We start from the raw sequence: 27,350 nt of genomic DNA, 5'->3' as shown, positions 1-27,350 counted from the left end.
TAAGTAAGAAATGCATTGTTAATGAAATGTTATAAGGACTATGTTGCTTGTGTTTGATATTGCAACCATGTATGTAATGATAGCTAAAAGGAACTGTAGACTAATTGATGACAGCTAAAAGGAGCTGTGTTAGCAGATTTTAGCGCATATCTATGTGGACTAACTGATGTACAGCTAAAAGGAGCTGTAGTACGAATAAATGAAATGAAAATGAAATGTAATGGAAATGAGAATGAAATGGATATGAAATGTGAAATGTGAACAATGTAAAAGGTGAAAGGCTACATAAAGTGAAATACTATAAAATGCTAATGTTATGAACATGAACAATTATAGATGGTTGAATAACAACAGACAGAATAATGTATCATGGAATTATCATGTTAGTAGAACATATTACGTTAGGGCGGGGCAAACTCTTCATCCGAGGGCTTGTTGAGAAAGGCGAGTGCACTAGTAGTATCAGATGTAGCAGTAGGTTGCATAATGCGCTAGGGCAGAGGGAAACTATTTGTATGGGCGGGTATATTTCCTATTCTTGGAGGCCTTCACTGGTAAACCTTTGTATGAACTAGGTGAGTACGAGATTAAACTACCACTTGAGGGCTTACTGAGTAAGGTGAGTGACCTAGTATACTTCATTTGTGACCCTTGGGTTGCCTAATGTATCAGAGCAGAGGGATGCCACTTGTATGGGTGGGTAATCACCCCTATCCTTGGGTAGTCTCGTGGGTAAATATTTTGCATGTGTATGATCAGGTTGAGAAAATAATTTCAGAATTATATTAATGGTTTGCAAATGATATTAATTTGTTATCTATGAATCTCATGCTGGCCACACGTTGGTTTAATATATATTATTTCTTCCCTTACTGAGATGTGTCTCACTCGAATAAAAATTTATCTTTCCAGGACCACCATGAGATCGAGCTTAGAGAGCTCGAGTTGGATATAGCAATTTTGGGGTTATAGAAAGAGAAAGGGTCTAAACATTTTGATGATATTTTGGGATGTATATAAGTTATATTTTATGTTTTTATGTTTTAAGTCTTCTATGATATGGGTGGTTGTGGAACATACTGGTGTTGGTGAATACTGAATATTTTGGAGATATGTATATATGAGAATACTAGTGATGAATGATTATTAAGGATTATGGATAGAATAGTAAACTCTGGTATTTATTTTAATGATTGAGAATCATAGTTATGTTTTCCGCTGCGTACATGGTATTTATTTATGGATTTTTAGGACTTAATAAAGTATAACGCACCAGACTGGGTTTAAGGGTTCAGGGTGTTACACCTAATGTGTCCCCAACGACTATTTTTGAAGGTATTCTACATATACCCCTCATTTATTTTGCTTAGCATGGGATTAGCAAATTGATTAACAAAAATTCTCTCAAATTTTTTATACTCTCATTTGCCCATACTCCATTTTTTTTCAAGCCTAATTTTTCATACTCTCTTTCATATTCTTTGCTAAACCATTTTGAAATAGAGAGTGTAGACACCCTATTTTTGCCCTAACCAAACAGAACAAAGGAGTCCCTTATCATTATATTATTTATTATTGTTCATTACTAGTATTATAATTAGTGTTACCTTACTATTATTTTGGGTATATTTTTTAATTTTATTATTATTATTATTATTATTATTATTATTATTTACCTATATTATTAATACTTTACTATTATTTTGCTAGTATTTTTATCATTATTATTATTATTTTTTTTTTTCATTTTTATTATTATTACTAGTACTTTTATTATCTTTATTTTATTTTTACTTTACTATAATTATTTTTCTTTCCATTTATTTTATTGTTATTATTTTTGATATATTATTATTATTATTATTATTATTATTACTACTTTTTGTATTATTACTCTATTATTATTATTATTATTATTATTATTATTATTATTATTATTATTTTACTGATAATATCTTTATTATTTTTATTTTTACCATAATTATTTGTTATTATTTACTATTAATAGTAGTATTATTATTATTATTATTATCTTATGGATACTTATATTATTATGATAATTATTATTATTATTATTTCCTTTTTCATTATTACCATAAGAATAAAAGAATAAAAAAAAAAGAAAAAGAAAAAGAAAAAGAAAATAAAAAAAGGGAAGTTGTTTTAGGGTTTTTGAGATTTTTTTTATATAATGGCAAAGAAGGGACAGCCAAAGGGGGGCACTGCACTGCACAACATAGCCGGGGCAGCGTAGTAGAAAAAAAAAAAACTCTCTTTCTCTCTAAAATCCTTCTCACTCTGCTTCTCTCTAGTTCACACGCACAGCCTCACGCATCATCCTCACCATCCTCCATCTTCCCCTGCCTCCATCTTCACCCTCACAGCCTTAGCAGCACATAGCCTCCCTCCACCGGACCTCCATAAAGCAGCCCCCAAACCTCCATCCGAGCAATCCTCTGAACAACCAGCAGATCTCTCGGCATCCTCCACACAAGCAGGTCACACAGCCACCCGAAGACCTCTCAGCATCCTCCACACCAGCAAGCCACACAGCCACCCGAAGACCCGAGCACCGCTGCAGCAGTTGCCACACGCAGAGCACAGCCACGTCAAAGCCAAACAGAGAGGCCACTCCTCTCTGTTCCAACAAGTCGTCAATCTTCTCTTCCCACGCCGGACACCCATAGCAATCCCAAGTCGTTTCTCCTGCAGAGACGATATCCGGCCACCACACTGTTATCAAACCAGCCCACTGCTTCGACTTTGCTGGAGTCATCAATCGCCCCCAACGTCCACTGCTCCGGTCCTCTTCAATCTCACGGCCACCACGACTCCGGCGGTGAGTCCTCCGTTCGTCGTCGCCGTGCCCAGCTCTAGTCGTCTTCTCCGGCTGACAGCCTCTACAGATCTCCCCGGCGAGTCCCTCTGTAAGTACCCGCTGCAATCTCCTGTACACACACACGCACACACTCACACCCATACACTGTGCACCCACAGTGCACACACACGTATTGATTTTTTTTATTTTATTTTAGGGACGTTTATATCTTTGTTGTATTTATTATGTATATTAAATAATTAATATTATTATTGTAGGATTTTAATGTTGTAATATTAGTATTTATTATCCATGTTTAGATTTTTGTCATATTTATTATAAATATTAATTGGTTTATTTTGTTTTTGTAGGATTCCTTTTTGTTTGATCGGGTCTCAAGTGTCAATATTTGAATTTTCTTGCCATCTTTTTTTTAAAATATGTAATATTATGGTTTACTATCTAATATTGTATTATCAGCATGTATATATATATTTTTTTCTTATGATATGCTTTTATTATTACATTTGTTTTGTATTATCATGTAATATTAAGGCTCATTGTTTCATATTGTTTTATTATCATATATACATATTCATATCTATTATGGTTTGTCATTGTACATATTTATATAATATTATGATTTATTATTTTGTGTTGTATATACTATGGTTCATTATCATGTAGTAGTATCGTTAGGGTTTTGATTATTCAACGTTTATATTTAATAGGATTTTAAGTATTTCACATTATCAGGGTTTAAGTATTTTTTTTTTAGAGTTTGGATTATGTCATGTTCATATTTATTAGGGTTTTGATCACTTCATAGTATCTTTGTGTACTTTTAGGGTTGAAATTGCTTCCATATAAATTATGTACTTAGGGTTTTTGGTCATTATTGTACTCACTTTATATTTAATATTTGTATAGTTAAGGTTGTGTATTAATTTTGGCAACCATTTTGTATTGGTTTATATTATTTTCAGCAGTGCCTTGTTTCTATAATTTCATTATTTCTTTACTTGTGCATAGGTTTCCATGTTTTAATTTGAAATTTGGTTTATCTTTTTTATCAATTATTTCCATATGGGTGTAAAGGTATTTATAGGATATTAGGGGTGTATATCATTAGGAAGATTATTATTATTACCTTTTATTTATAGTGTATTATTATTATTATTATTATCATGTGTGAGATTATTATGTTACCATTATGATATTTAGAATATGTATTTATTGTTAATATGTGCGTATTAATATTATTTATTATTGTCATTATGGGATTACTACTATTAATATTAATATTATTATTATTATTATTATTATTATTATTATCATTAGTACTAGTATTATTATTTTTACTATTGTTATTTATTATTATTATTATTATTATTATTGTTATTATTATGTTCATTATTATAATGATTATTATTATTTTATTTTATTATATATATATTTTTTATTTTATTAAATATTTTTTGATTTTTATAATCCCTATGATTTTATTGCGGGGGTATGAGCCTTCGGGCATCACATACCTTAAGCTCTGAGGGAATATATGTATATATTTATTTATTTATTTATTTTTCATGAGTATTTATAAATTCATAAAAAGGAGTAATTTAAAGATTTATTAGATTAATTTAGGGATAATTTCAAATTAATTAGGTATCGTTCGTAAGAACGGGCGTGTAGGGGGTGCTTGTACCTTCCCCTCGCGTAACCAAACTCCCGAGCCTAACTCTGGTAACATAGACCCATTCGACCCCTAACGGGGTAGTAATCATGTGTTCTAACCACACTAAAAGGTTAGTGGCGACTCCAACATTCCAATATTTTTCTTGAAAATAAAATTGATTTTTATTTCGCGGCCCGGGCACACGCGCTCCCGGTACGTTGCGACAGAGAGTATCATTTTATTAAACTCCTCACTTGCAAATTAATTGCAAGTTGTAGGGAAATTGATTATTGTAATTGTGTGTGTTATCTTACATCATTTCCCTTGGCATATACTCTCACACAAATACATATTTGATAAAATCATGTTTGAGAGTTTTGCTAGTGTGATTATTCCCATAGTATTTCTTATATAAATATTGATTGGGAAAATCATTTCTTTGCTTCTGAGTCTTGACATCCTAATTGCAAGACTTGAAAGCTTGCATATAATCTTAGATATTTTTCTTTGCAAGCTTTTAACCCAAGATATCTATTATGGTTGTCATTTAAAAATATCTTTGAGATATTTAATTTGGATTGTTTAGATTCTTTGATTGTGAATATTGTGAATATACCTTCTAGAATCAAAATCAAGGATCTCACTCACACACACACACACACACACACATACACACACACACACACACACACACACACACATATATATATATATATATATATATATATATTGTTGTGAGTTGATATACTATTTAACCAAATCTCACTTGGGCATTAATTCTCTATCATACTTGAGTGCATTGATTATACTGTGCTTAATTGTTGTACATTCTTCTTGTGTTAGAAGCATTTATTTGTACACAAATTATTATCTGTTGTATTCTCGACGTGTTGTTGGAAGAGGGAGACTTGCCCTGTGAAAAGTTATAAATTGCTCTGACTCGGTTAGGAGAGCACCAGACTGGTTCAGATTCGATTAAGAGAACTAAGTGCACCATTCCGGTAAGGTGTTGTAAACGGTGTCGCTCCACTCGCAAGTGAGCAACTTAGTGGAATCCTCTTGCTTGTGAGCTTGAGGCGGGGATGTAGGTAGTATTGGCCAAACCCTGATAACATATCTGGTGTAGTTTTTATTTTTATGCAATTTATTTTCCTCACCTGCATGTTATTATTTATTGCTCTGATCGTTTTACATATATGCATTGAATAATTGAGAATATTGAGATTAGTTTATCAGGTTAAATTTTTGCTCAGTAGTTTATTTGTATTATTGGGGAATGCTTAGACAACCCTAGGTTGTGTTATAATGTTGCTGGTTAGTTGACCTAGACAGAAATTTTTTAAATGCCCAATTCACCCCCCTCTTGGGAATACACCAATTCTAACATTTGGTTTATAATAGTTGATTAGCATTTCATGTGATAAGACAATAAGGGGATATTTTTAGAGGAAGCTCACAATTCATTGTATATGATTCATCTAGGCAACACGAAGATGTGCATAACACTATGAGAACATTACTCAAGGTTTAGGTATAAAGAGGAATATAGTTGAATTTCTTGATATATATAAACTTTGTTGTTTGTACATCAATGTAAAGGACCATCAACCAATAAGGACTCTTCAACCTTCTTGTTCCAATTTTGAAGTAAGTAGAGGTTACTATGAATTCTATGATAGGATTATCTCATATTCAATGTGGTCATGATGCTATTTGGGAATTGATTGACAAGTTCATTTCTTTTAGGTTTTCACTTAATATGTTGCCGAGATTGTATGTAAATGAGATAGTGCAACCCTGTGTTATTACCATCTATATTGTGTAGAACATTTTACTTCCTAGTTTTAACCAAATTTGTAAGTACGAAGTTGAAATTAAGCACTTCTTGTTATCTCCAAGTAGATTCGAAGTTAGAAAGGACCATTCAAACTTTAAAAGACATGTTGCAAGCATGTGTTATGGATTACAATGATAGTTGAGATGTTCATTTTCCTTTGATGGAGTTTGTATATAATAAAAGTTATCAGCCGAATAAAGGAATGCCACTATATGAAGCCTATATAAACAAAAGTGTAGATTTCTTTTGTGTTAAGATGAGGTAGGGGAGAGGAGATTACTTAGACCAAAGATAGTTTAGATAACAACAAAGAAAGTCCAAGTTATTCAACAAAGATTCAAAGCTACTGAGAGTAGACAGAAAGCTTAGATCGACCATCAACGTCAAGAGATAGAATCCAATATTGGAGATGGAAATTTTATGTATATCACCTTGGAGGGGTGTGATATTACTTGGAAAGTTTGGAAAGTTGACCCTAGGGTATGCTAATCCTCATCAAATTATTTAAAGAGTTGGTCTTGTTGCTTGTAGACTAGCCTTATCGCCAGAATTTTCAAAGATGCATGATGTCTTTCACGTTAAATTCTTTGCTCTACAAGGTTTTAAAATTGTTGACCTCACTTATACTCGTTGTCACAATCAACATGCCTTCCACATAAAGCAATAGAAAAATAAATGAAAAATCATCCAGACTCTTAACATAAACACAATAATCATACTTACATATCCTGTAGCCAATTCGGATCATGAAGGAGTCAAACCATGTGTACCACAACCTTAGAGACTGCTTCAGCTCGTAAAGTTATTTCCTTAATTTATAGACCAAGTGTTCCTGTCCAAGCCGACTAAACCCTTATGGATATACTATGTAAATCAGCTTCTCTAAATCACCATGAAGAAATATTGTATTTGCATCCATTTGTTCCAAATACATATCAAAATGTGCCACTAATCCCAACACTGCCTTGATGGAAGTATGTCTGACCATAGGGGAGAAGATCTCATCATAATCAACCCCTTTCCTATGTGAGTAACCCTTTGCTACCAAATGAGCCTTGAATTTTTCTCCTGCTATTTCTGATACTGCTTCCTTCTTCCTATACACTCATTCGCATCCTATCGCTCTCTTCTCCTCTAGAAGCTCCACCAACTCCCATGTTTGGTTATTATACAAAGACTCCATCTCCTCCATCATAACACCCATCCATCTACTTTTCTCTTGGCTGTGCACCACCTCTTGAAAAGTAGTAGGATCCCCGCTACTAGTAATGAGTGCATAAGAAACCAGATCATCAAATCCATACCTGGGGGGGGGGGTGGCCTGATAGTGCATCTAGGTCTGTCTATAACTATATTGTGATGTTGTTAGTCTCCTGAGCTAGGACTCCCTACATTCTAGACATCATTATCTCCACCTTGAGTCTCTAGCTCCACCTACACCACATGCTCATTGCTGTTACAATTTTTTGGCACATGTTTCTCTTCTTCTTGAGTACGCTGCAACATGGTTTTCTCGTCAAAAATCACATATCTACTGATCATCACCTTGTTTGCCTTTGGATCCCATAACTTGAACTTTTTCACCCCTTTTTGATATCCCAGAAAGATACGCTGTCTAGACTTTGTAACAAGCTTTGATCTATCCTCACTAGGAATGTGCACATAGGTTGGACATCCAAACACTTTTAAACCCGAGTAGTACACCGCGCTGCCTGTCCACACCTCCTCTACCACTTTCCCATTTAGTGCTAACTTTGGTGATCTGTTAATCAAGAAACATGTCACATTCACTGCCTCTTCCCAAAAGTTCCTTGCAAGCTCTGCATTTAGCTTGAGACATTGAGCTCTTTTAGCTATAGCTTTGTTCATTCTTTCCACTACACCATTCAGTTGTGGTGTCCTACATATTGTGAAGTGTCTCCTAATGCCATGCTAATTACGTAACTCCATGAACCTTGAATCAATGTACTCGCTACCATTTTCGGACTTGAGGCATTTGATCTTCTTCTCAGTCTAGTTTTCCACTTCAGTTTTCCACAATTTAAACTTGGCAAACGTCTCTGACTTGTGCCTCATGAAGTACACCCATAATTTTCATGAGTAATCATCGATAAAACTTACAAAATACGTATGTCCTCCTTGTGACGCTACCCTTAGTGGTCCCCAAACATCTAAATGTATGTAGTCAAGAATTCTCTCTGTTTCGTGTGTGGCTATCTTGAAATGCAACCTATTTTGTTTCCCAAGCACACAATACCTGTAGAAATTCAGCTTGCATGTTTTGATACCCTTTAAAAGATTTCTCTTATGAATCTCCATCAACCCACGCTAACCCATATACCTTAATCGCATATGCCACGAGACAGTACTATTTGATTCAGACTTTGTAGGTGTAGCTCCACCTACAACTGCGGTACCTAGCAATGTATAGATATTCCCCGATAATTTCTAACCCTTCATTATGGTTAGGATACCTTTACTCACCTTCATTACCCTACTTCTAGACTTGTAACTAAACCCATTATAGTTGAAAGTGCTCAATGATATTAGATTCTTCCTTAACTCCGGTATATGCCCAGCATCACACAAAGTTCTCACAACACCATCAAACATTTTAATTCTGATATTCCCTATTCCAACAATTTTGCATGAAACATCATTTTCCATCAGAATATAACCATAATTTACCAACCTATAGGTGGTGAACGAATCTTTGTTTGGTGTCATGTGATAGGAGCATGTCGAGTCTAAGATCTAAGAATCCACGAGAGAATTTGAACTGGATGAAATCGAAAGCATATAACCATCACCGCTCTCTGAGTCTCCTTTTTCCACTACATTCATAGATTTTGATGAACCCTCTTTATTTTCTGCATTCCCCTTCTTGTTCTCTGGACAATTTGATTTTATGTCCCCCTTTTTCTTGCACTTAAAACACCATATGTCCTTCCTTTTCCAGGAACTTGACTGAGACTTATTATTACTCAGTCTTCTTTGGAATTTGCTTCTTCCACGTTCCTGGTTACCCTTCACCACAAGTCCATCGCCTTGTAGATTCTCATAGCTAACTTTATTCCTTTGATGAAAACCCAAAAGAGCACTTGTGATCTCCTCCAATTCTAGAGTTTCCTTTCCCCACATCAGAGTTGTAACTAAATTATCATACGTAGGAGACGTACGTAGGGATTCAGCAGCATCAACATCTTGTCTTCATCTTCGAACTCCATATCAACTCGCTTTAGATCACTGATGATCTGATTGAACACATTGATGTGTTGGTTCAGATATGAACCCTCTGACATCTTAAGCCCATAAAGTTTCTGCTTATGATACAACTTATTCGTCAACAACATGGACATATACCGACTTTCCAGTTTCAGCAAAATTGCTGCTGACGATTCCTCATCCATGATGTGATACATCACATCATCAACCAGACAAAGCGTGATAGTCACCATAGCCTTCGCTTCCACCAACTCATGTCGTCCATGCCTTCATGCTGCCTTCCATATAATGCCTTCACCATACCCCATTGCACTAACAAATCCTTAACCCTCCTTTACCATAGTTTGAAAATTTTCAATCCATTTAACTTGACAATGTCAAACTTCGTAGAAGAAATCCCAGTCATTGTAACCAATAGCTCTAATACCAATTTGTTGTTCAAATTAATGAGCAGCAGAACTGTGATCGTTACAATGCAATAACTAATGATGAACAATACGAAAACACAATCACACAGATAATAAGGAAAGCAAATAAACAATGACACAAAAATTACACATGGTTTAGTAGAATCCCTACATCCACGGGAGCAAGCGGCGGTTGAAATGCACTATCTGCCAAAACCAAAGTTACAACATTGTATTTATGCTAACCCTACACGTACAAAAGGATTATAAAGTTCCCTAAAAACCCTTGTATCAATCCCAAAAGGACTTGCCTCTGAATCCCCAACCTATTGATCTTACCAATTCATAATTCAAAACAACGCCAAACAAAACCATCTACGGTTTTAGAAAATCATCAAAGGTTTCTTACCGAGACTAAATCGATGATGTAACTTTCAACGGTTTATGCCAAACTATCAATTTTTTTTTTCTGAGCTTGAAACCATTGACTCCCTTATCCAAACAGTCAACAATTTTCTCCTACAGTCCAGTTTCCGTATTTTTCCTCAGCATGCTTTCTCTCTACATGTGTTTCACTCAATATGAGTCACATACTATAACAACTATATATTATATCCTATCCATATACTATATAATAAATGATAGATATACACTATATATTATGCCATATATTAGAGACATTATCTACTATATCCATATATATATATATATATATATAAATATATTATTTATATTATGGTATGTACGTATCATGCACTATATGTATATATGTATATATCTCTAGGTTTGCTAATGGCATATAAATAGACTTGATTTATGTATTTGGAATGTTTATGAGAAAAATACGTATGCTTTTCTTAACAAGATGCATGTGTGCAAGTACGTGTGCATGGTATATATGTGAATATGTGTATATACAATTTGGATCTTGGCATATGTATAGATATGTATGTAATGGTGCAAATGTGAGGATATATGCATATAAATGATGGTTTGTAAGGGCATTATCTGTAAATATGAAAGTATGTACATGGGTGTGTATGGGGATGTTGATAAATGTGGATATGCTCGTTTATATTACAGAAGTATGTTTTTAATATGTATCTTTATATTGTCTTTATCGAAAATCCCAAAAAAGTGAAAATGTTGAAAATTCCAAAAATATAAGTTTGGTCTAATGGTTCCCATAGTCCGTTTCTAACTGGTGATGGGATAAAGGGAAGAATTCTACTGTATATTGCTTTCTCCTCCTTATCCCTAGGCATGAAAGAAGTTCTAACCTTTGAGAATCATATAATTTGAGAAAGATTAGGGCTCTGATTGATAAAATTAGATTAAACGAACCATGTGTTGTTTATTTAGTGTCAAAGTATCCTACTTTTCAAAAAATATTTTCAAAAATCCCATAAATATGTGTTTTTTTATTTATTTTTTCTTGATTTTAGAAAGCTGATGATGAAACCCTAGATTTTAAAAAACTCACGCATCTCACCACATTTTTCAATGTCAAACTTCACTTTTCAAACTCACTTTTTTTCATTCACTCTTTTCAAATATCGGTAATACAAGCTCAGTCCCCCATTTTTTTTTTTTTGAAACTTTGGTTTTCTAGGTTAGTAATACAAGTCTAGCATTTTAAATCAATAATTTGTTTTTCTTCCATTACAATCATCATCCTCATGTTTTTATCAAAATCTTGGATTTTGAGACCAACCCCTTTTAAAGCAATACTTTGGACTCCGCAAAGTCATATTGGAGTACTCAGACAGTGATTCAATAATTGGAGGACCAAAAATTGTATTTTATTTTTCATTTTCTTTTTCTTTTCTTTTCGAAGGCAACACTTATGTAATTGTGGTAATTGCTTCTACATATGGGTGTCGTTAAGGGTGCTGAAAGGTTGATCATCAGTAAGATGATTGGCTAATCACCTGTCCTACACAAAATTGTACTTTTGAGCTCTAAATTTGGTTTTTGGAGACCTTTTTTTAGGGTTTTTCCTCTAGTTTTCTTGTATTTTTCAAAAATAAAAATAAGATGGTGACTCCTTTTTTTTTTTTCTTTTCTTAAAAACTACTTCTTTCTCATTTGGGGACCACCATTCCCTCTTTGTCGGCACCTTAGATAGAAACTGACGTCAACAATTGGTACATAGGTTTACAGGAACTAAAAATCAATATTTTACCTCTCAAATGTCTTTACTTGCATTTTTTAAACCGTTAGCAGTGGTTTTTTTTTTTGGCTGCTAAACATACTCAAATGAGGTTTTATTATGGATTTGTGGTGGCAGATTCAATAAGCTTTGCTAACAACTTCTATAATCATTATTAAAAAGTACATGCTACAATTGTTGTTCAAGCCATTGCTACAATGTTTTAGTTGCGGGTCTTTAGTAGCAGTTGGTGATTTTTACCAACGACTATGCAAAACACTACTAAAGGCTATAGCAGTGGTTTTTTGCCCTATACTAACAATTTTGACTACTAGACCTAATATTTTATCATGAGAACACGGTGTTGGAGTGGTGGTGGGAGACGAGGAGTTGCTTCCAAAGAAGGATGCATATGAGGTTGTTCCTTTTTTTATTTATTGTTTTTGGGAAGAAAGTTGCTGGAAGGGGTGAAACTAGTGGTGTTTTTGATAGAGTAGGGTTAGCAAAGCTCTAGAATTGGGAGTTCTCAAAAGATTGTAAAGGGGTAGAAATGGAAATGGGATGACTTAAAAGGGTAGGGAAATCTTGGTGAAGCATAAGCAATTCAAAAAAAGAGTAAAAATATTATTATTCTTCTTGAAAATTAAAAAAAAAATAACTATTCTTCTTGAAAATTGAAAAAAAGATGGTGCCAAAAAGTTGTATGAATAGTCCAAAAGCTGCTATGTAAGCATTTTTAACAAATGATGGTTCTCTCTAAACAATAAAATGGACATTTGTATACTTAATTATTTTTTTTTTTTTTTAAAAATTCAGTAATCTTATGAATTTAGTTAATGGTTCAACGACCACTAGTTAGGGGTGAGCAAACAGTCGGTTCGGCCAAATTTGGTTAATTAACTGAATTAACCAAAAATTTTAGTTAATAAATTCTGTTAACCAACCCAACCGAACAAGGAGAGCTACCCGAATCGAACTCGACCGAATTCCTTTTCGGGTAATTTGGTTGGCCGAATCTAACCGAAATAATTAAAATTAATTATTAAAAAAATAGAATATAAGTACTTGAGTCACTTTTTCAAAATCTCGTTGCTCTCACATCATAAATCTTGATGGCTCTTCCGCCATGGATGACGACTAGGATCTCCTATACCGCCGTGTTCGAAGGCTCCATCTCTCACAACTGCAGCTTGTAGGTTGTTTCCGTGCTAGGGTGGGTAGCCAAGGGTGTGGTGTTCCTGGTGCGAGACCTAGGGTGCGATACTACTACCGACGAGTTCTGCACTCTCAAGGTAATCTCCAAGGCTCTGATTGCGGGCGACGTCGATAGTGAGGGAAGTCGGTGCAAGCGAGTCCGAGAGGCTGCGACGCAAAGGAGAGGACACGTACAGTTGGGCACAAAGGAGAGGAGAGGATCCTAGCCCTAGCTGCAGCTAACCTTTGCCTATTCCTAACATATAATTCTTAATTCGGGTAATTCGGTTGACCTAATTAATTTTTTTTATAACTGACCTGATAACCGATTACTCAAAATTTAGTGAACCCTTAATTGAACCGACTAACTGACCACTGTTTCTTAACCGAATTGAACCGACCGAAATTGGTCTGTTAATTCGGTTAATTCGAGTTTTCTTGAATTATGCTCACCCCTGCCACTAGTAGGATTTACTTCCAAATTTTTATTCGGAATCAACCAAATGAGCCAAAAGGCGTGTACAAAGTAACGCGTATTAAATTTTTTTTAAATATTTTTAATTTTTTTAAAATTTAAGAATTAAAAAGACCAACATTCAGTTTTTTTCTTGGAGAGACCGGACAAATCTGCATCATTATAGATTCGTTCATGTAAGTAAGCAAATAGTAATTAATAGTAATAACAAACGCCTAGTTTATGTGCTTGTGCGCGGGTTGGTTGGAGAAATAATTTGGCTGGCATAGCTCGTTTAGTTCGCCCGAAATCCCACTGTAATTTGCTCTTTTATTCCTCCTGGGCCGAGGCCCCTCCCTTCTCCCTTCCTCGGAGGCTCCGCTCGTCTACTTCACTGGTGCAGCAGACCTCCTCCACTCCGTCTTCTTCCCCAATCTCTCAATCAATACCTACTTCTTCTTCTACTCTCTATCTCTCTGTCGCTCAGCAATGGAGAGCTTTGCCCTCCACTCCCATTCAATCGTCACCACATCTTTCTCTTATTCTTCTTCTTCTTCTTCTTCTTCTTCCCTCCGCCGCCGATCCTGTCCTCTCTTCAATTATCCACCTTCCATTTCCCCGAATCCCACCCCTCTCTCCATCTCGGCCCTTCGATCACCTCCCCCCTCCTCTTCCATTCCCCTCTTCCCCTTGAAGCACTTCCTCTTCTCCCCTCTCCCAAAACCCCGAAACACCCACAAGCCAATCCAAGCGTCCCCGTCACCGCCGCCGGCCACCACTAACTCCGACGTCTCTGGTTCCAGTAAAGGTGCCAAACTTATCCCTTTATTAATCTCTGTATCTATCGGCTTGGCCGTTCGATTCTTCGTTCCAAAACCGCCCCAAGTCTCGGCCCAAGCCTGGCAATTGCTCGCAATCTTCCTCTCGACGATCGCCGGGCTGATTCTCAGTCCTTTGCCGGTTGGAGCGTGGGCATTTCTAGGCCTCACAACCACAATTCTCACTAATACGCTGACATTTTCGACGGCGTTTGGCGCATTTACAAATGAGGTGATTTGGTTGATTGTGATTTCGTTCTTCTTCGCTCGCGGGTTTGTGAAGACGGGCTTGGGGGATCGGATTGCGACTTATTTTGTGAAGTGGTTGGGTAAGAGTACTTTGGGGTTGTCCTATGGGTTGACAATCAGCGAGACCCTCATTGCCCCGGCTATGCCGAGCACCACCGCAAGGGCTGGTGGCGTGTTTTTGCCGATAATTAAGTCATTGTCGCTTTCGGCGGGTAGTCGGCCTGGTGATACTTCCTCCAGGAAGCTTGGGTCTTATCTCATCCAGTCGCAGTTCCAGGTTTGCTGCATTGTCATTCTTGTTCATGGATCATTTTTAGCTATGAAAAATATATTTTATCTTTCGTTTTCAAATTTCAAAGAATTACACAAATTTTGTCTTGTTTTCTGATTTTTGCTTTGTATGGGAAACTTGGAAATCATCTTCTTATTGTTTTCCAACTTCTCCATATAATTGTTGGAAAACTGAAAAGTATTGTATCATTTATTTTTTTAAGTTCTTTGAGATCATTTTTTTTTTTTTAATTCTTTGAGTAGTTTTAAAATAAAAGTAGAAACTGTTTTCCAACCACACATGCACTAAATAATTTGATTATTAGTTTGAAATGAGTTGCAACCTGAGAAAAGGAAAACATCCTCTCCACTAGACCTAATACAGTAACTGTTGGGTGTGAGATTGTTATTCCTAGGATCTAATGAACAGAGCATAGTAGTCAAAGGCCCAAGGCGCACTGAGACACAGAGGGTACTTGGAGCTGAAGCACAAGGCATGAGGCGCACAATTATTAAAATTGTGTAAATGCCTATTTGGTGGGTAATTGATATGAAGACACATCAATAGTTATGTTAGAATTTAAAATGCCAAAATATTCAATAGTAATTATGACAACCAAGTACCGAGTTCCAAGTGAAACAAACATAGTTCAACATAAGTAATTACGCAAGCAAGATTTCAAGCTTCAAATTCGAAATGAAATAAAATTGCCAGGCTGAAGGTACAAAAGCATCTTCAATATCAAAAGAAAATGGTACAATAAAACAGCAGCTAAATTCAGTAAAAATGTTATATATTAATATATTTTTTAAAAAGATGTATAGTTTGTATGCCGCATTTCCAAAAAAATTAAAAAACAGCAGCAAAATTCAGTAAAAAAATGTTATATATTAATTATAAACTTGCATTAAACTACATAATTAATTACACATTATATACTATTAACTTAGAGGCTTAAAGCAAGTTAATATTATAAGAAGAAGTAGCCAGCAGGAGGCAGCAGAATTGAAGAAGAAGAAGAAGAAGAAAGTTGTACGATGAAAGTTGTAAGCTGTGTTCAAAGGGGAGGGGGAGGGGGAGGGGGAGGGGGAGGGGGGGTGGGGGAGTTATTGTCTATCGTTGGCCTCTATGGTAGAATCAGTTAGGGACCGTAGAGGCAGTAGTTTACACTGTGTCGGGTGTCAGCGGTTCAAGTCCACTTATCTCCAACTCGTGAACTTAGCTGATACAAAGCTATATGATATAATATGATAGCACCCAATTTTTACGATTGGGCGGTTCAATCTATGATTTATCATTCATGGCCATATTGAATATTTGATGATACATTTCTTACCTTGCTAAAAAACCGATCCTTGTTTACCAACCACACATTGTCTAACCAAATCCAATTCTCTCTTGATACGTTCCTCAAAAAAATCCGATTCACGCAGATTCTTCCCCCAACTAACGAAGAGATCTTGGCAGAATTGCCACATATGAAATTGAACACAATTTTGCAAAGAAATAGCGGCTTATTTCTCGAGAAGAGATGGGAAACATGCTCAATATTAGTTGATTGAATGGTTGACCCAACTTCTTGTTGTTTGAAGAAACCCTCCACTTCAATTGGTATTTTGAAAATCGAAGCAGCCTGATGACTCATGAAGACTTGAACCTTGAAGACGAAGGGCTCCTTTTGGTTCAAAGGCTCGAAGACGAAGAGCTCTTGCTGGTTTGAAGGGTTGAAGACGAAAGCCTCGTGTTGGTTCGAACTTCAAAGGGTCGAAGACGGAGGGCTCATGCTGGTTTCGTACTGCTTCAAAGGATCGATTGGTTGAAGACAAACTTCTCCTGCTGGTTTCGTGCTGCTTTGAAGGGTTGAAGATGAAGGGCTAGGGCTGGTGTGAGTTGAACTGTCAAAGGTTGGATTGTTGGAAGTGGGCTAGGGCTGGTTCTGGCTACGTTTGATTTCTTAACATCTTCAAAAACTTCAAGGCACCACTCACGTTGCTTGGAGAATCAGTGCGCTTCAGTGCGCCTACCTGTTCCTCTTGAAGATCGCCTCGTCTGAAGAAAAATGAGGCATTAGCCTGGCCGCCTCGTTGCACCGCTTTTAACTACTATAAAACAGAGGGTTTAAAAAGTATTTTATTGTCGTTTCTGCATTTTTCTTGGCAACCAAATGGGGGATACTAGTTATATTCATTGATTGGAAGTTACTTTGTGCTATTTGCATGTGAATAATATATGAGCGCAAATTAGACATCGTTGCACTGATATTTATGTAAATGCTTATTGGCTGGATGGTCTGGCCTCTGAATGCTGGGAGCCAAGATTTCATATTTTAAGATGCATTCCAATGGATCAAATTTTTGATTAGTATTCAAAATTAAGGATGCGGGCGACCCTTAATCTAATGGTAAGGATGTTACATCCAAACTCCAATGGTAAGGATGTTACATCCAAACTTGAAGGTCTTAGATTTAAGTTACAGAAACAACTTTTGCTTATTTTTCGCAACATGATTTTGTTTCATATGAAATTTTGAACTAACATGGACAATATATCATCATGGTTATCAAAATCCCTATCTTGATCCTGCGATCCTATGATACGATCTAGATTTTCCTAATTGATCTAAATCTTAATAAGAATTTTAATCAAGTAAGATACCTGTAGGATACCATGTGGATCATTAGGATCTTAGGATTGCAATCCTACTTGGGATCCTATTGATCCTACTTGTGCAATGGAATATGGATTTTTCCTATATAAGATTTTAAAGAAAAAGACCCAATCTATATTTTTATTGACCCAAAGACTTTACTTTTGCAAGAGATACAAAATTTGGTTTAACTGGCCCAAATGCATCAAAATTAGGACAAAATAATGAGCATGTCCTGGGATTTGTTCATTCCAAGTCAAGAGGGCAGCTGAGCATCTCTTGAAAACTCTCTTCCTTCGAAATCAAAAGCTTTGAGAGAGCTCAGAGTTGGATAGACAAATCCCGAATTGCCTATTGGGCAAGGACTGCCAGCTGATAGCTTTGAGATCAACAAAGAACTTTGAAGAATTTCCTGTGTAGGATTTTAAAGAAAAAGGTCCAATCTATAATTTTTTTTGGCCCAAAGACTTTACTTTTGCAATAGACACAAAATTTGGTTTAACTGGCCCAAATGCATCAAAATTAGGACAAAATAATGAGCATGCCCTGGGATTTGTTTGTTCCAAGTCAAGAGGGCAGCTTAGCATCTCTTGAAAGCTCTTCCTTTGAAATCAAAAGCTTTGAGAGAGCTTAGAGTTCTTGATAGACAAATCCTGAGTTGCGTATTGGGCATGGACTGCCAGTTGATAGTTTTGAGATCAACAAAGAACTTCAACAAGTAAGGTATTGTATGATTTGGCTGAGGGCTTAAAGTTGGTGGCTTGTAGCAGTTATGCATTATCTTTGCAGTTTTTTACTTTCTTCCTTTTCTTTTCTCTTATCATCAAGAAGCCAGAGACCTACCTTTTTTTCCAAAGCAGAGAGAATATAACTTTCATTTTTCATCTTTTCTTTTCGACTAATAGAAAGTTCTTCCTTCAATTGAAAGCTTTTCTTTTCTTCTTTTCTTCTACTTCCTCCTCTCTTTCCTTCTTCTCCTTCTTGTTCTTCTTATGGTTGGATGAAAAAACCACAGAAGTTGAGAAGTGTACATTAGTTTATTGACTTAAGGGTGAGTTTTGCCCCCTTTTTCTGCCTCTACTTCTCCTTTTTAAAAACAAAAGCTGGGTCTAACGTGTTTGGTAATTAGCTTTTCGAGCTTTTAAAAGCCAGCTTTTAGCTTTTTTTTTTGCATAGATTTCAAAAGTTATAGATTTGAAGCTTTAAAAGATAAAAGCTATATTTTTTCTTCAACAAATTATTTTATTCCGTTGTTGTCCTTAATTTTTTTTTTTTTTTTTCAAATTTTACAAAACTATCAATGCATTAATTATATTTCTTAAATTCACTTATCCATTTTAGTCATTTTAAGTAGTTTTAGGCACCGTACAACTTTTTTACCAAACACTCAAAGCTACCATTTTCTTTCTAATAGTTCCTTTTTCACAAGAGGCCAAACATTTTTAAAACAATATTAATAAGCTCCTTTTCATCAGCTCCTTTTAAAGGCCATTTAAAAAAGCCTTTTTTTTTTTGGGGGGGGGGGACTAAGCCTAAGATTAGCAATTTATTCATCCTTTTTCTCTTCATTCTTTTTATTTTTTTATTTTTTTATTTTTTAAATTACAACTAATGATAAACAAGCTAACAAGAGTGCCCTTTGCAGAGCGTTTTGCTATTCATACTATTGGGATTTTTTTTAGGTCAAAATTGTTAAAGGAAACCTACTAGGTGCTAGTTAGCGAGCTAGCTACATTCCTGAATTTTTTTTTTTTCTTTAATTTGTTAAACTTACTACCATGTTTTTAGGCTTTTTTTATAGAGTTGTCACAAAATGCCAAATACATAAAATTTTAATTTACCTTACATTGTAAGTGGAGTCTTACAATCCAAGATCCCATCTTGCGGACCCCCCCTAACGATCTTATATAGAATCCCGATTGTAAGAACCTTGTATGTCAACAATTTTTTTTCATTTTTAATTTTTTAATTTCAAAATCTAATAGAAACATTTTTGATTGTGCAAAAGAGTTGTGTTCGTGCCTTCCATCATCTTGGGCATGACACTCGTTTAGAATGGTTGGTCTAGTAGTGGAGACAAACTTGAAGTCAAGTCGCGGAAACACACTGCTTAATTTTAGCGATAGATTTTTTATTTTCAGATGAAACTATTTAACTAGTGTGGGCAACATGGCAGGAAATGCATTTTTTGATTTTTATGAGAATTTCTTTTTTTGGTCCAAAGAAGTTGTGTTTGTGTCATACCTCATCTTGGACATGACACTCCTTTAAAATGGTTTGAGACATTCTTCCACTAGCAGATACTATTGGCACTCTTGCTTTTCGATATTTGTATGTCATATATTCTAGTACAGAATCACCAATTTGACGCTTCCCTAAAACAAGAACCAACATGAAAATCAAACAAAAAATAAAAGAAAAAAGCGCATGTAGGCCCTCTGCCTGGTACATTTGTGCATGCCGCAAAAGTCCTGAATTGAATCTTCTTCGCATTTTGAATGCCCATTTTAGAAAACAAGAACTGTAAACATGGGAATAAGACGTTCCCTTGGGAGTCCTTGAAGGTGTGTTTTGCATATCTATTCTCTCTTGATCTCTTATACCAAATTTGTTGTAAGCAATTGTTCTCGCATTCTTTTTGGGAAGATATTTGGGTGGGTGATTCTGCATTTTTCATTTCTTTTGCTTGTTCATATCAACTCTCCTCATTGCACAGTGGAGTTATTTATTCGTTTTTTTTTTCAATCTCTAATGGAAATAAGTTCTTTTAGGATTTCCATTTTCATAGGTCTCCTAATGATAGGTAGGTGGAGGAGCTCTCTTTGTTGTGTTAGCTGGAGGATTGTCCATCCAACTTTTTATCGTGGGTTCTAGATTCATTGGAGGATTATTCTTGTAAACCTTTCTTTGAGAATTTTATTCATGAAAAACATGTCCTCGCTTCATCATTGTATCTGGAAGATGATTAGCATTAATTGTTTTTATAACAATTATTAAAATGTTGGTCCATTTCATTTTCTCAAAAGTGTGATAAGATGAGTGCTTAGGTCTGAGGAAAGTATTATGTCTAACATAGACATGCTCACACATGCCCATCTCCATTTATGTGCTTTTGCTAATAATGCAATGTGTTTGTCTATTTCAAATGTGTGTTTGTATCTCTTATATCCAAGTTCATCTACACAGATTTTCGTCAAGCGATTAATCAACTAGGTTATATGAATATATATTATATTTATCATTTTCTTACTCATTTCTAGATGTCATATTTAATTTGTGAACCATGTATTTTTCATTCCAAGTAACCTATTAGCTGATATTTTTTTCTACTCATGCATTGCTTTTGTGTGATGCATGACAGTCTGCTGGTAACTCTAGTGCTCTTTTCCTAACTGCAGCAGCTCAAAACCTGTTGTGCCTCAAATTGGCTGAGGAACTTGGGGTGATAGTTGCAAGCCCATGGGTTACTTGGTTCAAGGCTGCTAGTTTGCCTGCTATTCTTTCTCTTCTAGCAACACCATTTATCTTGTATAAGCTTTATCCTCCTGAAACCAAAGACACACCTGATGCCCCTGCAATGGCTGCAAAGAAATTGGAGTACATGGGTCCTATCTCAAGGAATGAATGGGTGATGGTTGGTACAATGCTGCTTGCAGTTTCATTGTGGGTTTTTGGGTAAGATCTTCTGTAACTTTACCATGATTCCTATACAAATATCTTAAGAGTAGAACTGGAGCAAAGGATCAAGAAAATTAAAAGTTTTATGAGCAGAGACCTTTTTCTAGCAGTAATTGAATAACCTAATCAATTAGGAAAACATGAAATGAGAATATCAACACCCAGGCCTGGTGCCTATACTGCAGTATTATGTGACATGGAACAATTTACTGGTTTATTTTCTTAGGGTATGTAATGCATTCTATGCCACTCTACACAGTTCTTTTAAAGATCACTGATGTGTTCTGTAGAATACTTTTATGACTTGATGTGATGGATTGTGATGAAATTTCCTTACATTTAATATCATGCTTCACTTTACAAATTTTTATTGTTAGCTTACCTTATAGCCCAACTAGTACTGAATGCTGAGCTTAGGGGAGAAACAGCTTTTTTAGTCTTTTTTGCACTTATGTTTGTTATATCACTTTTGGCAATATTTATGGTTGTTTCGTTGGTGAGTGTCATGGAATGGAGTTTGAAGTATTCTTTGGCTTTTGTTCTGGTTCAAAAGTGCCAAAGAGGAAGCATAGGTAAAAGGAGAGAAAATTTGTTTGAAGTGCATTTTATGTCCTCCAATTTTTTTGGATAAAAAGTGGATGGATTTGAGGTGCTTATGTGGCAGGATAAAAAAGTGGATGGTTTTGGAGGGTTGCAGGTTGTCAACAACCCTTGCAGTTGAAGATAAAAATGCTTTTTAAGGTTATGGTCTTTTGTTCTTTTAATTTCTTTTATTTTCCTTGTATAAATGAACAAACAAAAATGAAAAGATGTTCACATTCCTTTTCTTTGCTTCCTTTAACATTTTTGTTTCTCTTTCTTGAATATTCACTGACTTAAAAGAATATATGGCAACCTTATATAAACTACTTGTTATGGGAGCATGTGTTAAGTCGTGCTTCATCTACCCTTGTAACCATCATGGGCCACCACAATCACGACAGTTGGCTGCCGCTGTTGATCACTACTGTTTGTGGCCATCGCCAACAACCATCACCAACTAGGCTACCGCTGTCACTGGAGATCATCACCAGGTTCACCACCAACCATTATTTTCACAAAAACATCATTTGCTACCATCACTGGCCACCTCTGTGAGCCGCCACTATTATTGGTTGCTGGCCTCAGTCACTAGTGCTCATGAGCACCAACTATTGTTGCCTATGGCCACCACCGAAGACTTTGTAGCAGCCATGGTCTTAAATTTCCACGAAATTGTAGAAAATTTTGTTGAAATTTCTGCTTTCCATTACTGTTGTAACTGAAATGGTAGTCAATTTCTGTCTAACATAATTTCCAGACGGAATTTGAATGGATCATCTGAAATTTATTGAAATCTCAGAATTTTTACTTCAGAATGAAATTTCCTTAGAATTCAAATGTGAGATTTAGACGCAAAATGAAATTTGTCTCTTTATCTTATTTTCTATTGAAAAGAAAAGATTATTACAAGGGATTTTGAAATTATATGAAAAATTAAACTTGAAAAAACATTTTATTTAACCATTGAAATCTAAATTATTTTTATTTTATGATAAATAATATTTGATTGATTTATGAATTTCATTTATATTAACTGAACATGTTTAATGCATATATTACATTCCAAATACATTTAAAACACATTATATTACAATTATTGCGCCTCATACATAGGTGTATTTAATTTATATATATTAGTCCTAAAACTTACATAATTATGTCTATTATCCATTTCTAAATTTTCATAAATGAATTCAATGCTTAACTGCTAATTTCCATCATTTTCTCAAATGGAAATCAAAATTGACTTAGAAATCAAACTTCCCCTAGAGAAATTTCCATACTTTTGAAGCTTTGAAATTTTAGTAGAAGTCAAAATTTAGGACCCTGGTATCAACCAACATTAGCCAATTATCATTTTTCATGCCACCGACCTATACCATGTCCCAGCCACTATTAATGTTGGCTCACCTCTGCTGTCTTAGAAAAAGAAAATCTTGAATTACAATCAAGGTTTTGACTCTTTCTGCAAACCAAATGCTCAAATCACCATTCTGACACTATCCCATTTATGAGCAAGTTGGAACTGGAATTACAGTTTTGATCTCAATTCAATTCTGCAGTCCAAATGAATCCTGGTGTTTTTAAATTCTAAAATCAAAATATGGGTAAATGACACTTCAATTTTCGTTTTATTCAAATTCTTTTTAACTTAATATAGTTATAAGCAGGCATGACTCTGATTCCTAAGGTTTTGTGTGAGTCTGATTAGAAGTTGGTGCATGATGCATTATTGAGTTCTAGGGTTTCCATTTCCAAATTATTATATTTACTTCTGTGAACTTGTAAATTACATAAGTTTCTCTAGGCCTTTACTATTTGTTGATTCTATCTATAATTCATTGAATGCCAACCTAAATTAAAGCATACTAAGCAAGTCATTTATACTTGTAAAAAGGTTCCAGAAAAATTTATAAGTGGAAATCCAGAGTCAGAGCATGTGGTTGTAGCTTACTGGGATTTTAGTTTGTAAATTTATGGTCATACAATCCAAATTCCAATATGAGAGCTGCTGCATCCAATAAGGAGTCAGCCCCTCACAATGAGACTGATTTATAGAAATGTGCTGATGATTCTAGGAACTAGAATCACAAGATCTTGCAAATGGAGGATGAATTCCAATATGCAAGAGCTAATGCTTCTTTCGAGACTTGTTGAGAAATTTCTGAGCGTTCATTGTTTAGGACTAAAATTCCCAAATCCAAATTGTATAAGCTGAATTGCAATATGAATTTTGGATGCACCTGATTTATAGTGGTTGAAAGTTATGCCTTGTGAGACTGTTAAGAAATTTAGAATAACTATAGTGCTAACTATAGCATTTTTTGCTCATGAGATTTGTGTGGATTATGAGTAATATTTTTGGATTTTTTTAAGAACCCCATTGAATGGAAATAATTGTGGCTTTACATAAATTTTGAGGTACTTGATTTGAAGTTAATCAATGCTCACCCAGAAAATTGGAATGCATTGTCGTTTTGTCTTGTGTAGAGTCTTGAAGCGTGTGGTTTCATGTGCTCTCAAAGTTGAACTCTTTTTATATTTCCTATTTTTTTTTGTTCAATTTCCTTTATGTTTCTGCGTCAATCACTTATCACACTAAAATTGACCTGCTCATTTTTATTAAAAGGTTTCGTGAAAAACTTTGAGCATGGATCTTTGTGTTTCCAGCAAGAATCAAACGTGAGGTTTCAGGGCTTTTCGGCATTCTGTCATATGCATATTCAAAGAACCCCTTTCTTGATGAGAACAATTGAGGGGAAAATTTTTTTTGTTGTGGGGTTTATTTATTTTTTTGTTTTATCTTATAAAACCTGATAAACTCATCGAAATCAGCTAAATAGTTGTATTGGGCTTGTCTGAATCGAGTTTTATGTTTTCTTTGATGGTATGTAATATGAAGTTTATTATTCAAAATTTATTTTCTTTATTTTCCTGCATTTGTTGGCAATTGTGTTTGGAAGCTAATAAATGTATTTCAATTGTAGCTAGAATGATTTTCACAATTCTGATTTGGGTGTCTATTCCTAACCAATTCAGCCGAAAAAGAAAAATTGAATGTCATAATATCCCTTGCCATTTGACACAGTGAAGTTTGGAATTCTTTCATCTATTTTCCGGCAATTGTAAGCTTCTTATTGACTTTTGTCATGTCAGTATGAGTGGGATCCTTTGTTTGTTTAGTTTTTATTGCTTGATATTCTCTCAATACATTATATACAACTCAGCGTCCTTCAGATCTTTATCGGTACCATCAGATGACTGTAGATCACCTATAACTATGGCTTTGTTTGTTTACTTTGATGTTTGAATAACTTTATGTTGTTAAAACTTTATAGTACTGATGTATCTTGGTTTCTGCACAGAGAGGCTCTTGGTATAGCAAGTGTCGCTGCTGCCATGCTTGGCTTATCAATACTACTATTGTTGGGAGTGCTTGATTGGGATGATTGCTTGAGTGAAAAATCAGCATGGGATACCTTGGCTTGGTTTGCAGTTCTAGTTGGCATGGCAGGCCAATTGACAAACCTTGGTATTGTAACTTGGATGTCTGATTGTGTGGCTAAGTTGCTTCAGTCTCTCTCTTTAAGCTGGCCAGCTGCATTTTGTGTTCTTCAAGCAGCGTACTTCTTCATCCATTACTTATTTGCAAGCCAGACTGGCCATGTGGGGGCTTTATACTCTGCATTTCTTGCTATGCACTTGGCATCGGGGGTGCCCGGTGTGTTGGCAGCATTGGCTTTAGCTTACAATACAAATCTCTTTGGTGCTTTAACACATTATAGCAGTGGTCAGGCTGCTGTATACTATGGAGGTCTGGTTTTGTCTTATACTGTGCATAGCATATCTGTGCCATTTTTTTTTTTTCAGGCTTTTATATAATGCTTTTTCTAATCTGGTAACCAGAATCAATTTCATTTTTTTATACTGTTGGTTGCTGAGGGGGAGAAAGGAAGGAAAACTTGGAATATTCCATGACTTATTCCAACCCTAACTAGTCATTTGGTTTGTGAATCTTTGAGGATTCTTGGGAATGTGAGTTGGTATTCCTTGATGCCAACATTTGTTTCATCTGAGAATTTTTACATGGTGGGCATTAGGGATTACTGGGAATTTCATAATGCCATGAAAGATTTCCACTTATTTTTTTAGTAATCTACAGTCCCATGGGAATGACATCCTACTCCCAGGCATGTGATTCCTCGTACCAAATGCATAGCAAGTGTTCTTGGGTTTCCAAAGATTTTTTTTTTTTTTTCTACCCAAATTTTTTGGCAACCAATATGGCTATTTCTTTAAGATGCACTCATGCCTACACATACATGCACACATGTGCACAGAGTATAACTAATGATTTATATGTTGTTTTTGTTTCTTTGGTTAGCACTGTTGTGGCATGGACATTGACAAGTATTTTGTTGTGTTTTAAACAGCAAGTTATGTTGATCTTCCTGACGTATTCAAAATGGGATTTACAATGGCCCTTATTAATGCTTTAATTTGGGGAGTAGTTGGGACATTCTGGTGGAAGTTTTTGGGCCTCTACTGATTTTCAAAGTCAGTAAGTAAATGTTAATTGCTCAGTTGTTGTATGATGCCTTTGAATTTCAGGCATTAGTGGAGCACATCATTTTCTTTTAAAGAAAAAATTTTCAAAAACAAGCTTTCCTTTTATTTGAGCTCCTTGACAGTGTTGCGCTGGTGTAATAGCGCTGATTTAAACATTGAAGTTATTTTTAGTGAAAGATTAATTTAAGAAACAAACTGGTTGGTATAGCATTATATATAATTTTTCCTTTTATCTGTATATGTTCTTAGGTTGCATTTTTTATTTGATTATTTTGCTCCCGTTTATTCTCTATCTTCATCACTTCCCAAATTTGATCACTGATTGCCTATGAAACTCTCTCTCTCTCTCCCCTCTTCTTACGTGCTCAGTGAGGGTGTGTGTAACTGTGGATGTACGGTGTAATTAGAAGGTGGAGTAGAGAAATGATGAATAGTACTCTGCTCTGCATATAATAGTAGTAGCAGCAATAACAACAATAATTGTAATATGTAATGTTACTAGTACTATTACTTTATTATCATGCTTGTTATTGTTGTTGTTGTATCATAAATTATTATTGATATTGCTATTATTACTTCGTTATTGTGTTTATGTCTTATTATCATCTTGTTTTATCATCTTCTTCTTCTTCTTGTTGCTATTATTACTTCGTTATTGTGTTTATGTCTTATTATAATCTTGTTTACATTATTTATTTTTATGATTATTGTTTATTATCTTTGTTATGATAAATGAATAAAAAACTATGCAAAATTTTTTAAAGATCATAA

General features: G+C 35.1%; 1 protein-coding gene across 1 annotated transcript; it reads left to right on the top strand.

The window, feature by feature from the left end:
- Nucleotides 1-13,990: 13,990 nt before the first annotated feature.
- On the top strand, nt 13,991-26,774 carry LOC131163997 (dicarboxylate transporter 2.1, chloroplastic). The gene is made up of 4 exons (XM_058120872.1): nt 13,991-15,109; nt 21,112-21,425; nt 25,376-25,824; nt 26,444-26,774. Exons 1-4 carry the CDS (start codon nt 14,255-14,257, stop codon nt 26,557-26,559), a joined length of 1,734 nt encoding a protein of 577 aa, XP_057976855.1. The 5' UTR covers nt 13,991-14,254; the 3' UTR covers nt 26,560-26,774.
- Nucleotides 26,775-27,350: the final 576 nt, after the last annotated feature.

Source organism: Malania oleifera, chromosome 9 (genome assembly GCF_029873635.1).
Source record: "Malania oleifera isolate guangnan ecotype guangnan chromosome 9, ASM2987363v1, whole genome shotgun sequence".
NCBI lineage: Eukaryota > Viridiplantae > Streptophyta > Magnoliopsida > Santalales > Ximeniaceae > Malania > Malania oleifera.
The sequence above is the reverse complement of the archived record's forward strand: the minus strand, read 5'-3'. Positions and strand labels throughout refer to the sequence as shown.

Coding starts and splice junctions, on each gene's coding strand:
- LOC131163997 (XM_058120872.1), top strand. CDS start 14,255: ATGGAGAGCTTTGCCCTCCACTCCCATTCAATCGTCACCACATCTTTC. Junction 15,110..21,111: donor TCATCCAGTCGCAGTTCCAG/GTTTGCTGCATT, acceptor GATGCATGACAG/TCTGCTGGTAACTCTAGTGC. Junction 25,825..26,443: donor GGCTGCTGTATACTATGGAG/GTCTGGTTTTGT, acceptor TGTTTTAAACAG/CAAGTTATGTTGATCTTCCT.